The following is a 16346-nucleotide window of genomic DNA, read 5'->3' as shown; positions in this document are numbered from 1 at the left end:
ACAAGAATTGACATTATACCATGCATACTTTCAGACCACAATGCTATGAAGCTTGAAATCAACCACAGGAAAAAGTCTGGAAAACCTCCCAAAGCATGGAGGTTAAAGAACACCCTACTAAAGAATGAGTGGGTCAACCAGGCAATTAGAGAAGAAATTAAAAAATATATGGAAACAAACGAAAATGAAAATAAACAATCCAGATGCTTTGGGATGCAGCGAAGGCAGTCCTGAGAGGAAAATACATCGCAATCCAGGCCTATCTCAAGAAACAAGAAAAATCCCAAATACAAAATCTAACAGCACACCTAAAGGAAATAGAAGCAGAACAGCAAAGGCAGCCTAAACCCAGCAGAAGAAGAGAAATAATAAAGATCAGAGCAGAAATAAACAATATAGAATCTAAAAAAACGGTAGAGCAGATCAACGAAACCAAGAGTTGGTTTTTTGAAAAAATAAACAAAATTGACAAACCTCTAGCCAGGCTTCTCAAAAAGAAAAGGGAGATGACCCAAATAGATAAAATCATGAATGAAAATGGAATGATTACAACCAATCCCTCAGAGATACAAACAATTATCAGGGAATACTATGAAAAATTATATGCCAACAAATTGGACAACCTGGAAGAAATGGACAAATTCCTAAACACCCACACTCTTCCAAAACTCAATCAGGAGGAAATAGAAAGCTTGAACAGACCCATAACCAGCGAAGAAATTGAATCGGTTATCAAAAATCTCCCAACAAATAAGAGTCCAGGACCAGATGGCTTCCCAGGGGAGTTCTACCAGACATTTAAAGCAGAGATAATACCTATCCTTCTCAAGCTGTTCCAAGAAATAGAAAGGGAAGGAAAACTTCCAGACTCATTCTATGAAGCCAGTATTACTTTGATTCCTAAACCAGACAGAGACCCAGTATAAAAAGAGAACTACAGGCCAATATCCCTGATGAATATGGATGCAAAAATTCTCAATAAGATACTAGCAAATCGAATTCAACAGCATATAAAAAGAATTATTCACCATGATCAAGTGGGATTCATCGCTGGGATGCAGGGCTGGTTCAACATTCGCAAATCAATCAACGTGATACAATCGCATTAATTAAAAAAAAGAGAAGAACCATATGATCCTGTCAATCGATGCAGAAAAGGCCTTTGACAAAATCCAGCACCCTTTCTTAATAAAAACCCTTGAGAAAGTTGGGATAGAAGGGACATACTTAAAGATCATAAAAACCAGTTATGAAAAGCCCACAGCTAACATCATCCTCAATGGGGAAAAACTGAGAGCTTTTTCCCTGAGATCAGGAACACGACAGGGATGCCCACTCTCACCGCTGTTGTTTAACATAGTGTTGGAAGTTCTAGCATCAGCAATCAGACAACAAAAGGAAATCAAAGGCATCAAAATTGGCAAAGATGAAGTCAAGCTTTTGCTTTTTGCAGATGACATGATATTATACATGGAAAATCCGATAGACTCCACCAAAAGTCTGCTAGAACTTATACATGAATTCAGCAAAGTTGCAGGATACCAAATCAATGTACAGAAATCCGTTGCATTCTTATACACTAACAATGAAGCAACAGAAAGACAAATAAAGAAACTGATCCCATTCACAATTGCACCAAGAAGCATAAAATACCTAGGAATAAATTTAACCAAAGATGTAAAAGATCTGTATGCTGAAAACTATAGAAAGCTTATGAAGGTAATTGAAGAAGATATAAAGAAATGGAAAGACATTCCCTGCTCATGGATTGGAAGAATAAATATTGTCAAAATGTCAATACTACCCAAAGCTATCTACACATTCAATGCAGTCCCAATCAAAATTGCACCAGCATTCTTCTCGAAACTAGAACAAGCAATCCTAAAATTCATATGGAACCACAAAAGGCCCCGAATAGCCAAAGTCATTTTGAAGAAGAAGACCAAAGCAGGAGGCATCACAATCCCAGACTTTAGCCTCGACTACAAAGCTGTAATCATCAAGACAGCATGGTATTGGCACAAAAACAGACACCTAGACCAATGGAATAGAATAGAAACCCCAGAACTAAACCCACAAACTTATGGCCAACTAATCTTTGACAAAGCAGGAAAGAACATCCAATGGAAAAAAGTCTCTTTAACAAATGGTGCTGGGAGAACTGGACAGTAACATGCAGAAGGTTGAAACTAGACCACTTTCTCACACCATTCACAAAAATAAACTCAAAATGGATAAAGGACCTGAATGTGAGACAGGAAACCATCAAAACCCTAGAGGAGAAAGCAGGAAAAGACCTCTCTGACCTCAGCCGTAGCAATCTCTTACTTGACACATCCCCAAAGGCAAGGGAATTAAAAGCAAAAATGAATTACTGGGACCTTATGAAGATAAAAAGCTTCTGCACAGCAAAGGAAACAACCAACAAAACTAAAAGGCAACCAACGGAATGGGAAAAGATATTTGCAAATGACATATCAGACAAAGGGCTAGTATCCAAAATCTATAAAGAGCTCACCAAACTCCACACCTGAAAAACAAATAACCCAGTGAAGAAATGGGCAGAAAACATGAATAGACACTTCTCTAAAGAAGACATCCGGATGGCTAACAGGCACATGAAAAGATGTTCAACGTCGCTCCTTATCAGGGAAATACAAATCAAAACCACACTCAGATATCACCTCACGCCAGTCAGAGTGGCCAAAATGAAGAAATCAGGAGACTATAGATGCTGGAGAGGATGTGGAGAAACGGGAACCCTCTTGCACTGTTGGTGGGAATGCAAATTGGTGCAGCTGCTCTGGAAAGCAGTGTGGAGGTTCCTCAGAAAATTAAAAATAGACCTACCCTATGACCCAGCAATAGCACTGCTAGGAATTTACCCAAGGGATACAGGAGTACTGATGCATAGGGGCACTTGTACCCCAATGTTTATAGCAGCACTCTCAACAATAGCCAAATTATGGAAAGAGCCTAAATGTCCATCAACTGATGAATGGATAAAGAAATTGTGGTTTATATACACAATGGAATACTACGTGGCAATGAGAAAGAATGAAATATGGCCTTTTGTAGCAACGTGGATGGAACTGGAGAGTGTGATGCTAAGTGAAATAAGCCATACAGAGAAAGACAGATACCATATGGTTTCACCCTTATGTGGATCCTGAGAAACTTAACAGAAACCCATGGGGGAGGGGAAGAAAAAAAAAAAAGAGGTTAGAGTGGGAGAGAGCCAAAGCATAAGAGATTTAAAAACTGAGAACAAACTGAGGGTTGATGGGGGGTGGGAGGGAGGGGAGGGTGGGTGATGGGTATTGAGGAGGGCACCTTTTGGGATGAGCACTGGGTGTTGTATGGAAACCAATTTGACAATAAATTTCATATATTGGAAAAAAAATAAATGTATATAAATGTAACTGTGCTGTATACCTCATCTTCTACTTTTGCTACTTGTTTCTGAAATGTACCCATGTTGTTATCTTTAATCTACTTTTTAATTCTGACTGCTGTGTAATATTTCATTGTGTACATGTGGCACATTTTACCTGTACATTTCTCTAGTAACAGAGGTTGGCATAGCTCCAAACTCAGAAACAGTCCTGTGATGAACTCTTTCAGCTGAGCCTCCTTATAGATTCAGGAGAGAGTTTCTCTGGGGTGTTTACCTCAGTGAGGGATTGCAAGTTGGGAGGGAGTATGCATTATTAATTCCACTAAGATTTTGCTTCAGGATCATGACCCCAGTTACAGTCTCACCAGCAGTGAGTGATATTTTGTATCTTCTCATCAAATTCTTATGTTTATCCTATAAGGCAAGTGAAGTAGGTAAGTTTCCTTGTGGGTGAGAAAACCTTAGAGACATCAAGCAAATAACCCTGGTTTATATAGTGCAGTGGAAGATCCAAGACTCAAGTCCACAATTTCAGACATAATGGTTGTTGCTCTTAGCACAGTACCCAGCACTGCCCCTTCTATGAATGAGACATCCATAGTCAAAAATATTGATGATGATGATGATGATGATGATGACGATGTTTGAGGTTTGCATTAAAAAATTTTTTTAATGTTTATTTGTTTTTGAGAGAGACAGAGACAGCATAAGCAGGGAGGGGCAGAGAGAGAGAGGGAGACACAGAATACGAAGCAGGCTCCGGGCTCTGAGTTGTCAGCACAGAGCCCAACATGGGGCTTGAACCCACGAAGTGTGAGATTGTGACCTGAGCCACCCAGGTGTCCTGAGGCTTGAATTTTTTTCATTACTGGACTAACCCAGTAAGCCTAGGACCTCTAAGTGTTTAGTACCATGTAAGAAGGTGTCTAGGGTACTTAGCATTTCAAGACAAAATATATGGAATAAACTGTTTCATTATCTCATGAGGGTGAGCTAACAGGTTCAAATTTTTGTGGATGATTTTGGGGCTAGAAATTTATAAAGACTAATTGATTTTCAAAGTTTGGGGATTTGGATCAGATATCAATATTAAACATTAGGTAGATTATATTAATTACATATTGTTTGGTAGGCACTGAGCTAACTACTTTATAGGCATCATTTATCTTAAACCTCACAATTACCCTATGAGTACTTTTACTCTCATTTGACTGTTATTGAAGCTAAAGCACCAAGAAGTTGACTATTTGTCCAGAGTACATAGTCTAAGGTTGAGTTGTATTTGAACCTGAACTGTGTACCTGCATAGCCTCCTTACTCCTAACTACTAAACTGTGCTGCTTTCCCGTGAAAGAAACTTTTATAATCTCTTCTTTTTGAAATTGAGGACAATTTCTTGTCATTTGGGGTGATTTAGAGTAGCCATGGGAAGGACAGAGCTAATGGATAAGAATCTCCAGAAGGGCAGGGTATGAAGTATGAAAATGTTTCTGAGTGTCTTCATTATCCCTCTCTCTGTTCCCTGAAGTGGGAACCTCTGACTTAGGACATCCCACCTATATTATAGGGCCTGAGCATGATGCCTTCAAAAAATTTGGCAATTCTTTGCCACCCTGTGTGGCTTATACCTGCCATTAATGACGTGAGGTCAAGGGTTCATCACTTTGTTTTTCCTTCACACTTTCATTCTGCTTGTCTTCTACAAGGAAGGCAATACCATTTATATCTTTACCTAGATCCGTATTATAAATATTGTTTGGCTAAAAAGCATGTATCTCAAAGTCAATTAGATAGAAATTCTGGATTATGTTCTCTTTCAGGTTTCTATTCTCAGTGTGTGTATTTGTTAAACAAGTTTTTGTTGAGCATTAATTGAGCATCTAACTCACACTTTGATTAGGGCACAGGCAGCTGAGCAGGAATTGTGACACATTAGGATAAATGGCACATGGGGTAAGCTGGGTGGTATGAGAGCACATAGGAAGGGCAGCATGAGGGTCAGGGGAAGCTCCTGAAAAGCAACTTTTGAGCTGGGAACTGAAAGAGAAGTAGGGGGTAGCTAAGTGAAGGGACAAGAGAGTATTAGAGACAGGTAACAGGGTGAACATGGAATTTCTCAGCTGGAGCAGCAGCTGGACAGGGTGTGAGGCTGGAGGAACCAGCACAGGTCAGATGATGAAGGAAGGAAGGACTAGGAAGGAAGGGCAGTGGGAAGCACTGAAGGGTTTGAAGCCTGGGGGTCGGTGTGGGACATATCAGTGACATTTACAGTGTAGCAAGATTCCATGAGTTAAGTATTGACTCTGTCTATGTTATGTGCTTATTAGTAAATCATAACCTTGAAACTGGTTGCCACTGGTGGGTGGTAAATAAGGAGTCTAGATGGATTTGTACACAGAAGCTTTGACCCATAGCATTAGGATTCCTTTTGATAATCTGTAGAGAAGACTTTTCAATTTTGACTTGACCTTTCTGTCTTTAAAAACCACTGACGACATTTCCTAAAATTCTCTCAAAATCAAAGCCTGAATAGTAGGAGAGTGAAGGCTGTTCAACTTTGTTTTCTCTGTTCTTCACTACTCATTTCTGGGGCATTGCTGTGAATTGTTCACCAAAGCCTTGTTCCACTCGAGGAGGGGTCCATTTGAATAGCAGCAGCAGAGGAGGAGGAGGGAGGAACCACATGTAGGGTAGTGTTTCTTCATTAAGAAAATATCTTTGGCATATTGAGACCATGATTTGAGTGAGTGGAAAATAACTACCATGGAAAGTTAATAGGGAATTACAAGTCTGTGTTTTAATATAAGCTCACAGAGTAGGGCATGGTCTCCAGATGGCTGGCAGTTGACATCACAGATGATGCAGGGTGTTTATAGAGCACAGTGTGGCCAGTGAGGAAACTGTCTGCAGAAGTGAGTTCTCCTTGTGTCCTGGAACCCAGACAGGGAGAATACAGAAGGAATTTTTTTGGTTGTAAGCTACTGAGCTAGGTGACCTACTTCTTTCCTTTCTCCCTATCACACTCTCACGATTGTGGATACAAAAATTGTATTAAGTTTTGCCTGGTTACTTTGGGTGAGGTTAACTGAATGCTCAGAATTCACAAATTGGCCTTTCTGGCTCCTCTCCCTTAGTAATGGACACTTGGTTGGCTTATGCACCTATTTCTCCAGTATTTCCTCACCAGGCAGCCTGGTTTCTCTAGTTCTTACAGGTAGTTCTGAAGGCCCTGCCTCTTTCTCTACCTCTCTTCTCACAGAGCCCCCTGTGGGCCTGTATGGGTAAAAGAAAAGGTTGGACTGTACATTCTTTGCCACCAGTACAGCTAAATGGATGATGTCGGATGAGGACAAGGGGGGACATCTGACTATGGGAGCTAATTTGGAGCTAAAGAATTTTAAGACTCTGGGAACAATATTTGTATTTTAAACTCAGAATATATTTACGAAATGGTTCTGTAACTGCAACAAGTTCCTCTAGTTCATGAATTAACGTGTCATAACTTATGCTCAAGCACCACACAAACAGCCCATGTGTGAAATATTGCATAATAAATTCATACCCTATTGTGTCCTACAGCTTAATTAGTATATGAAGCTACATGAGTTAGATGAACCCACATGAGATTTTGTCATGTAATGTGTAAAAAGGAGAATGTTGGGTGATATTTGACACTTTTCTCAGGGGAAAGCAGGGTTGAGTTTTTTTTAGTAATCTTTTGGTTTCAGTCTCTTATACTCAAGCTGCAACAGGTAACATGGGACTTCTGGGCTTTGGTTAGTTGGTTGAAGACTGTTGTTCAGTAATTATTTATTGTTTATTTAGGCATTGTGAAGAGCTATCACATACCAGAAAATACAAAGTAGCAGCGTTGAAGCCTGAGTAACGGACCTCGGCAGCCCCAACTCAACTTGGCTTAACTCAGACTCACCAAACCTGATCCCAGACTCTGCTCCCTGGGCTTGCTACAGCTCTCTGATCCTGGAATCTTCTTCAGTTCCAGCTAGGATGCTGTGTCAGGCACTCCATAGATTTGGTCAAAAACTGGTACGCGGACCTACGCTGAAGGAACCGGTGGCTGAGAATGACCCACGGAGAAGCCTGAACACTCTGGATTTAGTGGCCCTGGGTGTGGGCCGCACACTGGGTGTAGGTGTGTTTGTCCTGGCTTGTGAGGTGGTCAGAAATCAAGCAGGGCCATCTTTTGTGATTTGTGTTTTGGTGGCCGGCCTATTTTCTATGTTGATTGGGCTGTACTACGCAGAGATTAGTGCCCGGGTTCCCCATTCTGGCTTGGCATACATATATCTACAGTCATGTCATTATAGGTGAGCTCTGGGCTTTCATCACTGGCTGGAACCTCCTCCTCTCCATTGGTGCTAATGCAGTCATTTTTTCCCACATATTCTTCTTAGCTTTTGAGCACCTGCGTGTGACCCTGCATGAAATTATCTTACCACATGTTTCCCACCTCCTAGAAGACAATCTAGACTTCATTATTATGTTTCTTCTGTGGTATCTCACAGAGTTGTGGTATATTTGCATTTCCTCAGTTATCAAAATGTTCACATTGGTGAAAATTTTGGTTCTAAGCTTTGTCATCATCTCTGGCTTCATTAAAGGGCACCTGTACAAATGGAAGCTCACAGAAGAGGACTATGCAATGGCTGGACTCAATGACACCTCCAGCTTGGGCCCTCTGGGCTCTGGAGGGTTTGTGTCTTTTGGCTTTGAGGGGATTCTCCGTGGAGCAGCTACGTGTTTCTATGTATTTATAGGTTTTGAGGAAATTTTTACTAGAGTTGGAGAAGCCCAGAACCCCCAACGTTCCATCCCCAGGAGCATTGTGATTTCACTGTTCATCTGCTTTGTGCTGTATTTTGGTGTCTCTTTAGCACTTACACTTATGGTGCCTTACTACAAGCTTAAACCTGGGAGCATCTTGCCTGAGGCATTTCTCCTTATAGGCTGGGCCCCTGCCTACTATGTGGTAGTGTTTGTATTTTTGTTTTTTTTTTTTTTTTAGAAATAGGTCTGATCTTATTTTATTCACATATCAACTGTTACACAATATGGCAGTAGATGGTCTCCTGTTCCCTGTCTGTACCAGGATCCTTACCTGGAATATCCCCCAGCGTGGGATTATTGTAATTTTTTACATTATTGCAATAATCATGATCTTCTTTGGACTCACTGATCTTATGGACCTCATGCTTATTGGGTCCCTGATGTCTTACTCCATGGTTGCTATTTGTGTTCTCATCATCAGGTATCAGCCTGAGAGGAGGAATGGGGGAAATGAATCAGAGGTGCAGGAGGAGAATGGACATACAGTAGAGAGGCTGACTCTACAGGGACTACTTTTTCCAGGCAGCTTTACCCCCACTCCACTCTCTGGCCGGGTTGTCTATGTTTGTTCCTCACTGCTTGCTCTGCTGCTAATTCTCCTTTGCCTGGTGCTGGCCCAGTGGCCAGTTCTGCTTTCTGGAGACCCAGTGTGGATTTCAGTGTCTGTGCTGCTCCTGGTTCTCATCACTGGGATCACTGGGGTCATCTGGAGACAGCCACAGAGCTCTAGTCCCCTTCACTTTAAGGTCCCTGCTCTGCCTTTCCTCCCACTACTGAGCGTCTTTGTGAATGTTTGCCTTATGATGCAGATGTCAGCTGCCACCTGGGCCTGATTTGGTGTCTGGATGCTGATTGGGTTTGCTATCTACTTCAGCTATGGGATCCAGTACAGCCTGGTCTCTAACTGAACTTAAACTAGGTCCAAAACTGTAGACCTTGAACTCAGTAGTTCCAGTATCTATTATTTATTATTATTATTTTTTACTTATCTAATTTTCCATTGTGCCTGTAGCTTCTCACTGGCTTTTAAAAATATATTATTAAAAATGGGGCACCGGGGTGGCTCAGTCAGTTAAGCATTTGACTTCAAAGCTCAGGTCATGATCTCATGGTTTGTGACTTCGAGCCCCATGTTGGGCTCTATGTTAATAGCTCAGAGCCTGGAGCCTGTTCTGATTTTGTGTCTCCCTCTCTCTCTCCCCCTCCCCACTCACACTCTATCTCTCTCTGTCTCTCAAAAATAAACATTAAAAAATATAAAAATATTATTTAAAAAACTATAAAAAATGTTTTTCTTTTCTTTGATAAAATATACAGTAGTGGTGGAGTGCCTGGCTGGCTCAGTCAGTAAAACATGTGACTCTTGAACTAAGGGGTGATGAGTTAGAGCCCCGCATTGGGTGCAGAGTTTACTTAAAAAATATGCAGTAGCAGAATTACTGGATTACAGAGTATTTCTATTTTTAATTTTTTGAGGAACCTGCATACTGCTTTCCGTAGTGGCTGAACCAATTTACATTCCTACCAATAGTACATGAGGATTCCTTTCTCTCCTGATCCTGGCCAACATTTTTTTTCCTTGTCTTTTTGATTTTAGTCATTCTGACAGGTATGAATTGATATCTTATTGTAGTATTAATATACATTTCCCTGATGATTACTCGGAGTAAATATCTTTCCCTGTGTCTATTGACCATCTGTATGTCTCTTTGGAAAAATGTATATTCAGATAGTCTGACCATATTTTTAATTGGATTACTTGGTTTTCTGGTGCTGACTTGTATAAGTTATTTATGTGTTTTGGATATTAACCCCTTATTTGATTTATCATTTACAAATATCTTCTCCTGTTCAGTAGGTAGCCTTTTTGTTTTGTTGATGGTGTCCTTTTCAGGCCAAAAAAATTTAGTTACATGAGTTAAAAAAGATAGATGCATCCCTATGTTTATTGCAGCATTATTTATAAAATCCAAGATATGTGGGGGGAAAAAGATGAAATATGGCCCAAGCCATTATGGAGCGTATCTTCTAATCCAAGGGGTAAAGTATAGCTGTAACACAAAGTAGAAAGTGTTGTCATAAGGGAAATGCAAATAATGTGTCTTGGGCATTCAGAGTGCAGGATGATCATTTGTGGCTGGCACAGTGACTAGTAAAATGAAAGAAGACTTGGTAGAGGAATGGCCTTTGAGTGGGCTCTCTACAAGGATGGATAGGATTTTGTCACATGTGGGCAAGAGGGAGGAACTTAGGCACAGAGAAAAACAGGAAAAGCACAAGAAATGAAGCAGTGTCAGAGCACACTGAGCATGCAGTGTAGCCTGAGCCTTGGCTGTGAGAGGGGACAACAGAATGTGCACAGGTGGATTGGAGCCAGAGCTTTCCTCTGAGCACAAAGCACTTTGGCTTTGAACCCACTACCCATGCTGAATATTCCTGGAGTTGGTTCTTCTACTTGGAAATATCTCCATTCTTGGACTTTAAATTTCAGTACTGTTGTCTGCTTTATTCCACCTGCTCTGAAAGTGCACAGCTGAGACCCAAGTGTCTTGGGTTCTGGTGTTGTTCCACCATGAACTATCAATGTGACCTTGAACAAACTGCTCAATTCCATCAATGCTCTGCTTATTTATCTGTAACATGAAAGGTCAGGACTGATCATTTCTAAAGTTTCATTTACTTAAAAATTCTAGGACTTCTGATTCTTCTTTCCTTTACTTTCTCCACTAGATCTCTCTACTGTGTGGGGTCTGAATGTGAATCCCACCCACTTTTCACTACAGCCCATTGTTGGTGCTGTAGAGCTCCAATAAATAATACCCCATTTTACCCTCCTCTGTTTAGAACCAAGTGATAATCAAGATATAGAGACATATGATTAAATAATCAGCCACAACCTAATTGGTTTGCCAAGCCCGCATCATTAAATTAGACAGACTTACTTGTCATCACAAGAAGTGCTGGACACACCCTGCCTCCCATCACAAGAGACAGTCCGCTTTTATTAGATTTTCTGTTGTATGAGCAAGTTGGCATGCAAGTGTCCTGTGGACAAGTTGGTTCTGGATTAATAAAGAAAATCAACACAAGAATGGAAGCGGATGAGCTGGGCATACTCACAGTTGTCTCTTCAACTCACTAATCAAATTCTCAGTGAAAAAGGGTGTGGAGAGAGGCCAGGAATAGTAATCTGCTCAGTGATGGCTCAAACTTCAGCTCCTGCAGCTCACTTGGAGGGCTTGTGAAAACCTGCTCCCAGTGTTTGGAATTCAGTACATCTGGGGCGGGGGGGGGGGCAGAACTTGTACTTCTAACAGTTTCCAGGTGATACTGATGCTGCTGGTCCAGGGACCACACTTTGAAAACCAAGGCTCCAGCTGAAGTCCCTCCACATGTAAAAATGAAGGGAAGCAAACAAAGTGCCCTTTTAACATCTACCTTCATTTTTGAAACATTTAGATTAAAATACCATCATTAATCTTTTCACAGTGGGGAAATCATAGTGAATGATTTCACAGTGCATATGTAGATCAAATCACCACAATGTACACTTTAAATATCTTACAGTTTTATATGTCAGTTATACCTCATTATGGCTGAAAGTAAATATATATATACCACATGTCTCTGTGTGTCTTTATTTATTTTATTCCCTGATTGAAGATCATAGGTTATGAGTGTATCTTGTTCACTCCTCCTGAGCATCCAGCTGGGGCCAGGAGCATAATGAGTATATAATAAATTCATGTTGAATTGAACTGAGCCTTACACATTTCTTTGGTACTGAAAATTCTCTTTCCTTTCAGTCTACCACTGTGCTACTCTTTTAATACTATCTTTTGGGGACTTCCTTGACAAATAGCTTTTCTTTATGTCCAGAACTATATCTTGAACTCTATGTGGAGCTATACCCAGCATCTAGAACTGTACCCAGGCACTTCTAGTTTTTCCTTTGTGTGGCTCTGCCTGAGTTATGGTGACTGTCCTGTCTGTTCCATCATATTGGAGTCTTGTTCAGGGCAAGGAGTAAGTTCTCCCCTTCCTCTAGACCCAAGAGTAAGAACAGTGTTGTTCCTTCATAGAGAAACAGGGAAAATACAACCCTGGACAGGAGAATGCCTGACATGACCTCTCCTGGTCCTGCTCCATCTGTTTCTGTGGCATGTGTGGAGGGGCTGGAAATAGTGAAATTGATAGAAGACCCAATTGCTCTACCTGACTTCAGGGAATCACTGAAGAGGACACTGGATACCAGCTCCTTTAGATGCTTTGTTGAGAGACTGGTATATAATTTTGTGAGATAATCTAAGATTCTTTGGGGAGAGAGAAGTTTTCCCCCAAGTGGGGAGAAGCACAGACTGAAATAGGAATTGGGAACTGGATAGGGATGAAGGCATCATTACGTTGTAAGGGAAGGTGTGAGTAGAAACTGAGAAAGATGTATTGGTCAAGAGACACTGGAGGTGTACGCCTGTGGAGAAATTTGGGAAATAAAAGATGGATAAAAGAATTGGAAAAGAAATGGGGCAGCAATTCCAGGCTACATGGACCTTTAAGAGTCATGAAAGAATGGGACTTTTGTGAGGGATGTGTTGCTTCACATTTTAAGGGAAATTATGGAACAGGTTTGTGCCGTGTATTGTGCCCTGGAGCGAGATTCCTGAATCAGGAAAGGGTGAGATATGGGTTCTCATTGTCATCTGGAAGATAGACAGACAGAAGGATGTGGACACATAGACTCTTCATGGGAGAGAGTTGTGTCAACTGCTATCGTCATCTAGGCCCTTGCTCTTTGACGTGTGCTCCATGGACCAGAAGCATGGCTATCACGTGGGAACATGCTAGAAATGCAGAATCTGAGGCCCCACCCAGACCTACTGAATCAGAATCTACATTTTTAACAGACTTCCAAGTGATCTGTATGCTCTTTCCAGTTTGAGAGGCACTAGCCTTACATGATGGATGATAGGTGTCTGGCCTCAGATGAGCCCATGGAAGATTTGAAAACTTTGGAACTGGGAACACAAGAGGAGGGGCCTAGGCTTGGAAATTGAATTTCGACTAGAGAGAGAAGGGTGGGGGCCCTGACTGCCCTCCTGTCCCCAGGCCTCTCACACCAGTCACTGTGTTAGGATTTGTCACTATGCCCACTTTAGGAAAATGTCTGCTGTGCCCACGCTGGAGTCTGCCTGGTCCTCAGGGGCTCTCCTGGGGCAAGCATCTCATGGGTCAGGACTGATGCCAATTCTGTTTCCTCTACTTCATATGATGGCCTGAAAGGGATTGTAGAGGCCATATTATTCATGACGAGACTCAGGGTTGTACTCTCCTAATCAAATGAGTGATAACTTGATGATACTAATTGAGGAGGTTATAGAGGTTGGGGGGATTAAAGTTGGAGTTCTTAATTTTCTGTCCTGGAAATTAGGATATTTTCATCCTTCAAAAACTTTCAAAAACTTTAAGGAGAGACCAGATGACTGCACAAGATGACTAAATCAATTATTTTTAAGGAAAATTTTGAAGTTTTTAAATAGTTAATAACAAAATATATGAGACCTATAATTACAGGGACCTGGGATGATTGGCAATGCATCAGTGTTACCAGGTGGGCATTTGAGAATTTTCTTCAGTCTTTGAGGGTTTGTGTACCTCACCCCAATCAGAGTGAGTGTAAAGAGGGACCAGTATGGAAGGAAAACAGATTGAGATAGAAGATGAAGAAGAATTTCTGAGATTAGACAGTGACCAGGGGATATGGGAGGGAGCAGGCTCTCTGGCCATGCACATGGCTGTCTCACTTGGGTTTGGAATGACTCAGATGGGCTCCTGTCCAGAAACAGGGTAATGTACAAAATGAGCTCTCAAAATCTTTTTCATCTCAAGAATTCTCCAGTCAACTCCTGAAATAAAAGGCTGGGATGGATATTTGGTGTATATCAGGTGGCGAGGCATGGGAATGATGAATGGCAGAAGAAAAAACAATTTATTAGATCATTGAAATCTGAAAATTTTAAAACACGGATTGGATGTAGGAGAATAAATTGCATGTTACAGTTCAAATAAGAGTTTTAGGTTTCCATGTTATTCCTCTCTCTATGTATTTATCTTGTCTCATTGATGAGATTTAAAAACCTCCTAAGGGAAAAGAACATCTCTCTTTTATATATGGCTTGTTTATATCTGCAATGCCCCCAAAACGGTGACAAAAATAATAACTACCTTTGGCTGAGTAGTATGCTCTCTATTTTGCTCAATTATTTTACATAGTCACCTATTTCATACAAGAATTGTATGAGGTGAGAATTATTATGCTCATATTACCAAAGTTGAAACTAATGCTCAGAGTGGTTAAATAATTGCTGCAGGTGAGTTGTGAAGCTAGGATTTGTGCTGAGTTTGAGCAAAACATATGCAACTAAGCCCTGAGCTACACTCTCTGTGGGGTGGTGGCTCAAAAGGGGTAGAAGATCACTGAAACTTGATGGCATAGAGGTAATTGAAGGGCAGTGGATAATTCCAAATAGTGAGTCATGAGAAAATAATTTCTTTTTGTTTTGTAGAGTGTAGTTGGAGAAACACTTAGTGACACATGCAAGCTTCTATTCAGACATTTTCTCATTCCCCATCACTGTCCCCAACCCTTCAGTCAGGAGCTTGGACTCCTCACCCAGGAATGAGGCTGGGCACATACATTCATAAAGCACCTCATTAAAGTTATGTATGTGCTTAGTATATGGACATGTTTATTTTATTTTATTTTTTAAATTTACATCCAAATTAGTTAGCATATAGTGCAACAATGATTTCCAGAGTAGAATCCTTAATGACCCTTACCCATTTAGCCCATCCCCCATCCCAGAACCTCTCCAGTAACCCTCTGTTTGTTCTCCATTTTTAAGAGTCTCTTCTGTTTTGTCCGCCTCCCTGTTTTTATATTATTTTTGTATCCCTTCCCTTATGTTCATCTGTTCTGTGTCTTAAAGTCCTCATATGACTGAAGTCATATGATATTTGTTTTTGACTGACTAATTTCACTTAGCATAATACCCTCCAGTTCCATCCACGTAGTTGCAAATGGCAAGATTTCATTCTTTTTGATTGTTGAGTAATACTCCATTGTGTATATATATACCACATCTTCTTTATCCATTCATCCATCGATGGACATTTGGGCTCTTTCCATACTTTGGCTATTGTTGATAGTGCTGCTATAAACATTGGGGTGCATGTGTCCTTTCAAAACAGCATACCTGGATCCCTTGGATAAATACCTAGTAGTGCAATTGCTGGGTCATAGGGTAGTACTATTTTTAATTTTTTGAGGAAACTCCACACTGTTTTCCAGAGTGCTGCATCAGCTTGCATTCCCACCAGCAGTGCAAAAGAGTTCCTCTTTCTCTGCATCCTTTCTCATTGCTCATTTTATTGGCATTTTATTTGTTGTTGCCTGAGTTGTTAATGTTAGCCATTCTGACAGGTGTAAGGTGGTATCTCATTGTGGTTATGATTTGTATTTCCCTGATGATGAGTGATGTTGAGCATTTTTTTTTTTCATATGTCGGTTGGTCATCTGGATGTCTTCTTTGGAGAAGTGTCTATTCATGCCTTTTGCCAATTTCTTTACTGGTTTGTTTTTGGGTGCTGAGTTTGATAAATTTTTACAGATTTTGGATACTAACCCTTTATCTGATATGTCGTTTGGAAATATCTTCTCCCATTCTATCGGTTACCATTTAGTTTTGCTGATTGTTTCCTTCACTGTGCAGAAGATTTTTATTTTGAAGAGATCCCAGTAGTTCATTTTTGCTTTTGTTTCCCTTGCCTCTGGAGACATGTTGAGTAAGAACTTGCTATGGTCAAGATCAAGAGGTTTTTGCCTGCTTTCTCCTTGAGGATTTTGATGGCTTCCTGTCTTACATTTAGGTTTTTAATCCATTTTGAATTTGTTTTTGTGTATAGTGTAAGAAAGTGGTCAAGGATCATTCTTCTGCATGTCGCTATCCAGTTTTCCCAGCACCACTTGCTGAAGAGACTGTCTTTATTCCAATGGATATTCTTTCCTGCTTTGTCAAAGATTAGCTGACCATATGTTTGTGGG

The 16346-nt window shown here is 40.7% G+C and overlaps 3 protein-coding genes across 6 annotated transcripts in view; all 3 read left to right on the top strand.

Moving 5' to 3' along the window:
• Nucleotides 1–12559, top strand: part of LOC125920135 (cationic amino acid transporter 3-like) — a 92701-nt gene extending 80142 nt beyond the window's left edge. Inside the window, exon 2 of one of the 2 annotated variants that reach the window (XM_049627134.1) lies at nucleotides 10976–12559. The gene's annotated coding sequence lies outside the window, so the exon portion shown is untranslated. The remainder of the gene's footprint in view (nucleotides 1–10975) is intronic. The other variant, XM_049627133.1, reaches the window with a different exon arrangement.
• The window catches only part of LOC125920139 (cationic amino acid transporter 3-like), a 357875-nt gene that overhangs the window by 180661 nt on the left and 160868 nt on the right, over nucleotides 1–16346 (top strand). Inside the window, exon 3 of one of the 3 annotated variants that reach the window (XM_049627139.1) lies at nucleotides 7223–7304. The exons of the other annotated variants lie outside the window; for them this stretch is intronic. Coding sequence (XP_049483096.1) covers nucleotides 7223–7263 — 41 coding nt within the window. The 3' untranslated portion in view covers nucleotides 7264–7304. Of the gene's footprint in view, nucleotides 1–7222; nucleotides 7305–16346 lie in introns of those variants that run through there. 3 annotated transcript variants of the gene reach the window in all.
• LOC125920145 (cationic amino acid transporter 3-like) lies at nucleotides 7398–9506 on the top strand. Its single transcript, XM_049627149.1, is given in 3 exon segments — nucleotides 7398–7699; nucleotides 7701–8408; nucleotides 8410–9506. Coding segments are annotated over 3 exon segments (1746 nt in total). The 5' UTR covers nucleotides 7398–7405; the 3' UTR covers nucleotides 9154–9506.

This window comes from Panthera uncia, chromosome B4 (genome assembly GCF_023721935.1).
Source record: "Panthera uncia isolate 11264 chromosome B4, Puncia_PCG_1.0, whole genome shotgun sequence".
Classification (NCBI taxonomy): domain Eukaryota; kingdom Metazoa; phylum Chordata; class Mammalia; order Carnivora; family Felidae; genus Panthera; species Panthera uncia.
This window is presented reverse-complemented; position numbering and strand designations above follow the sequence as displayed.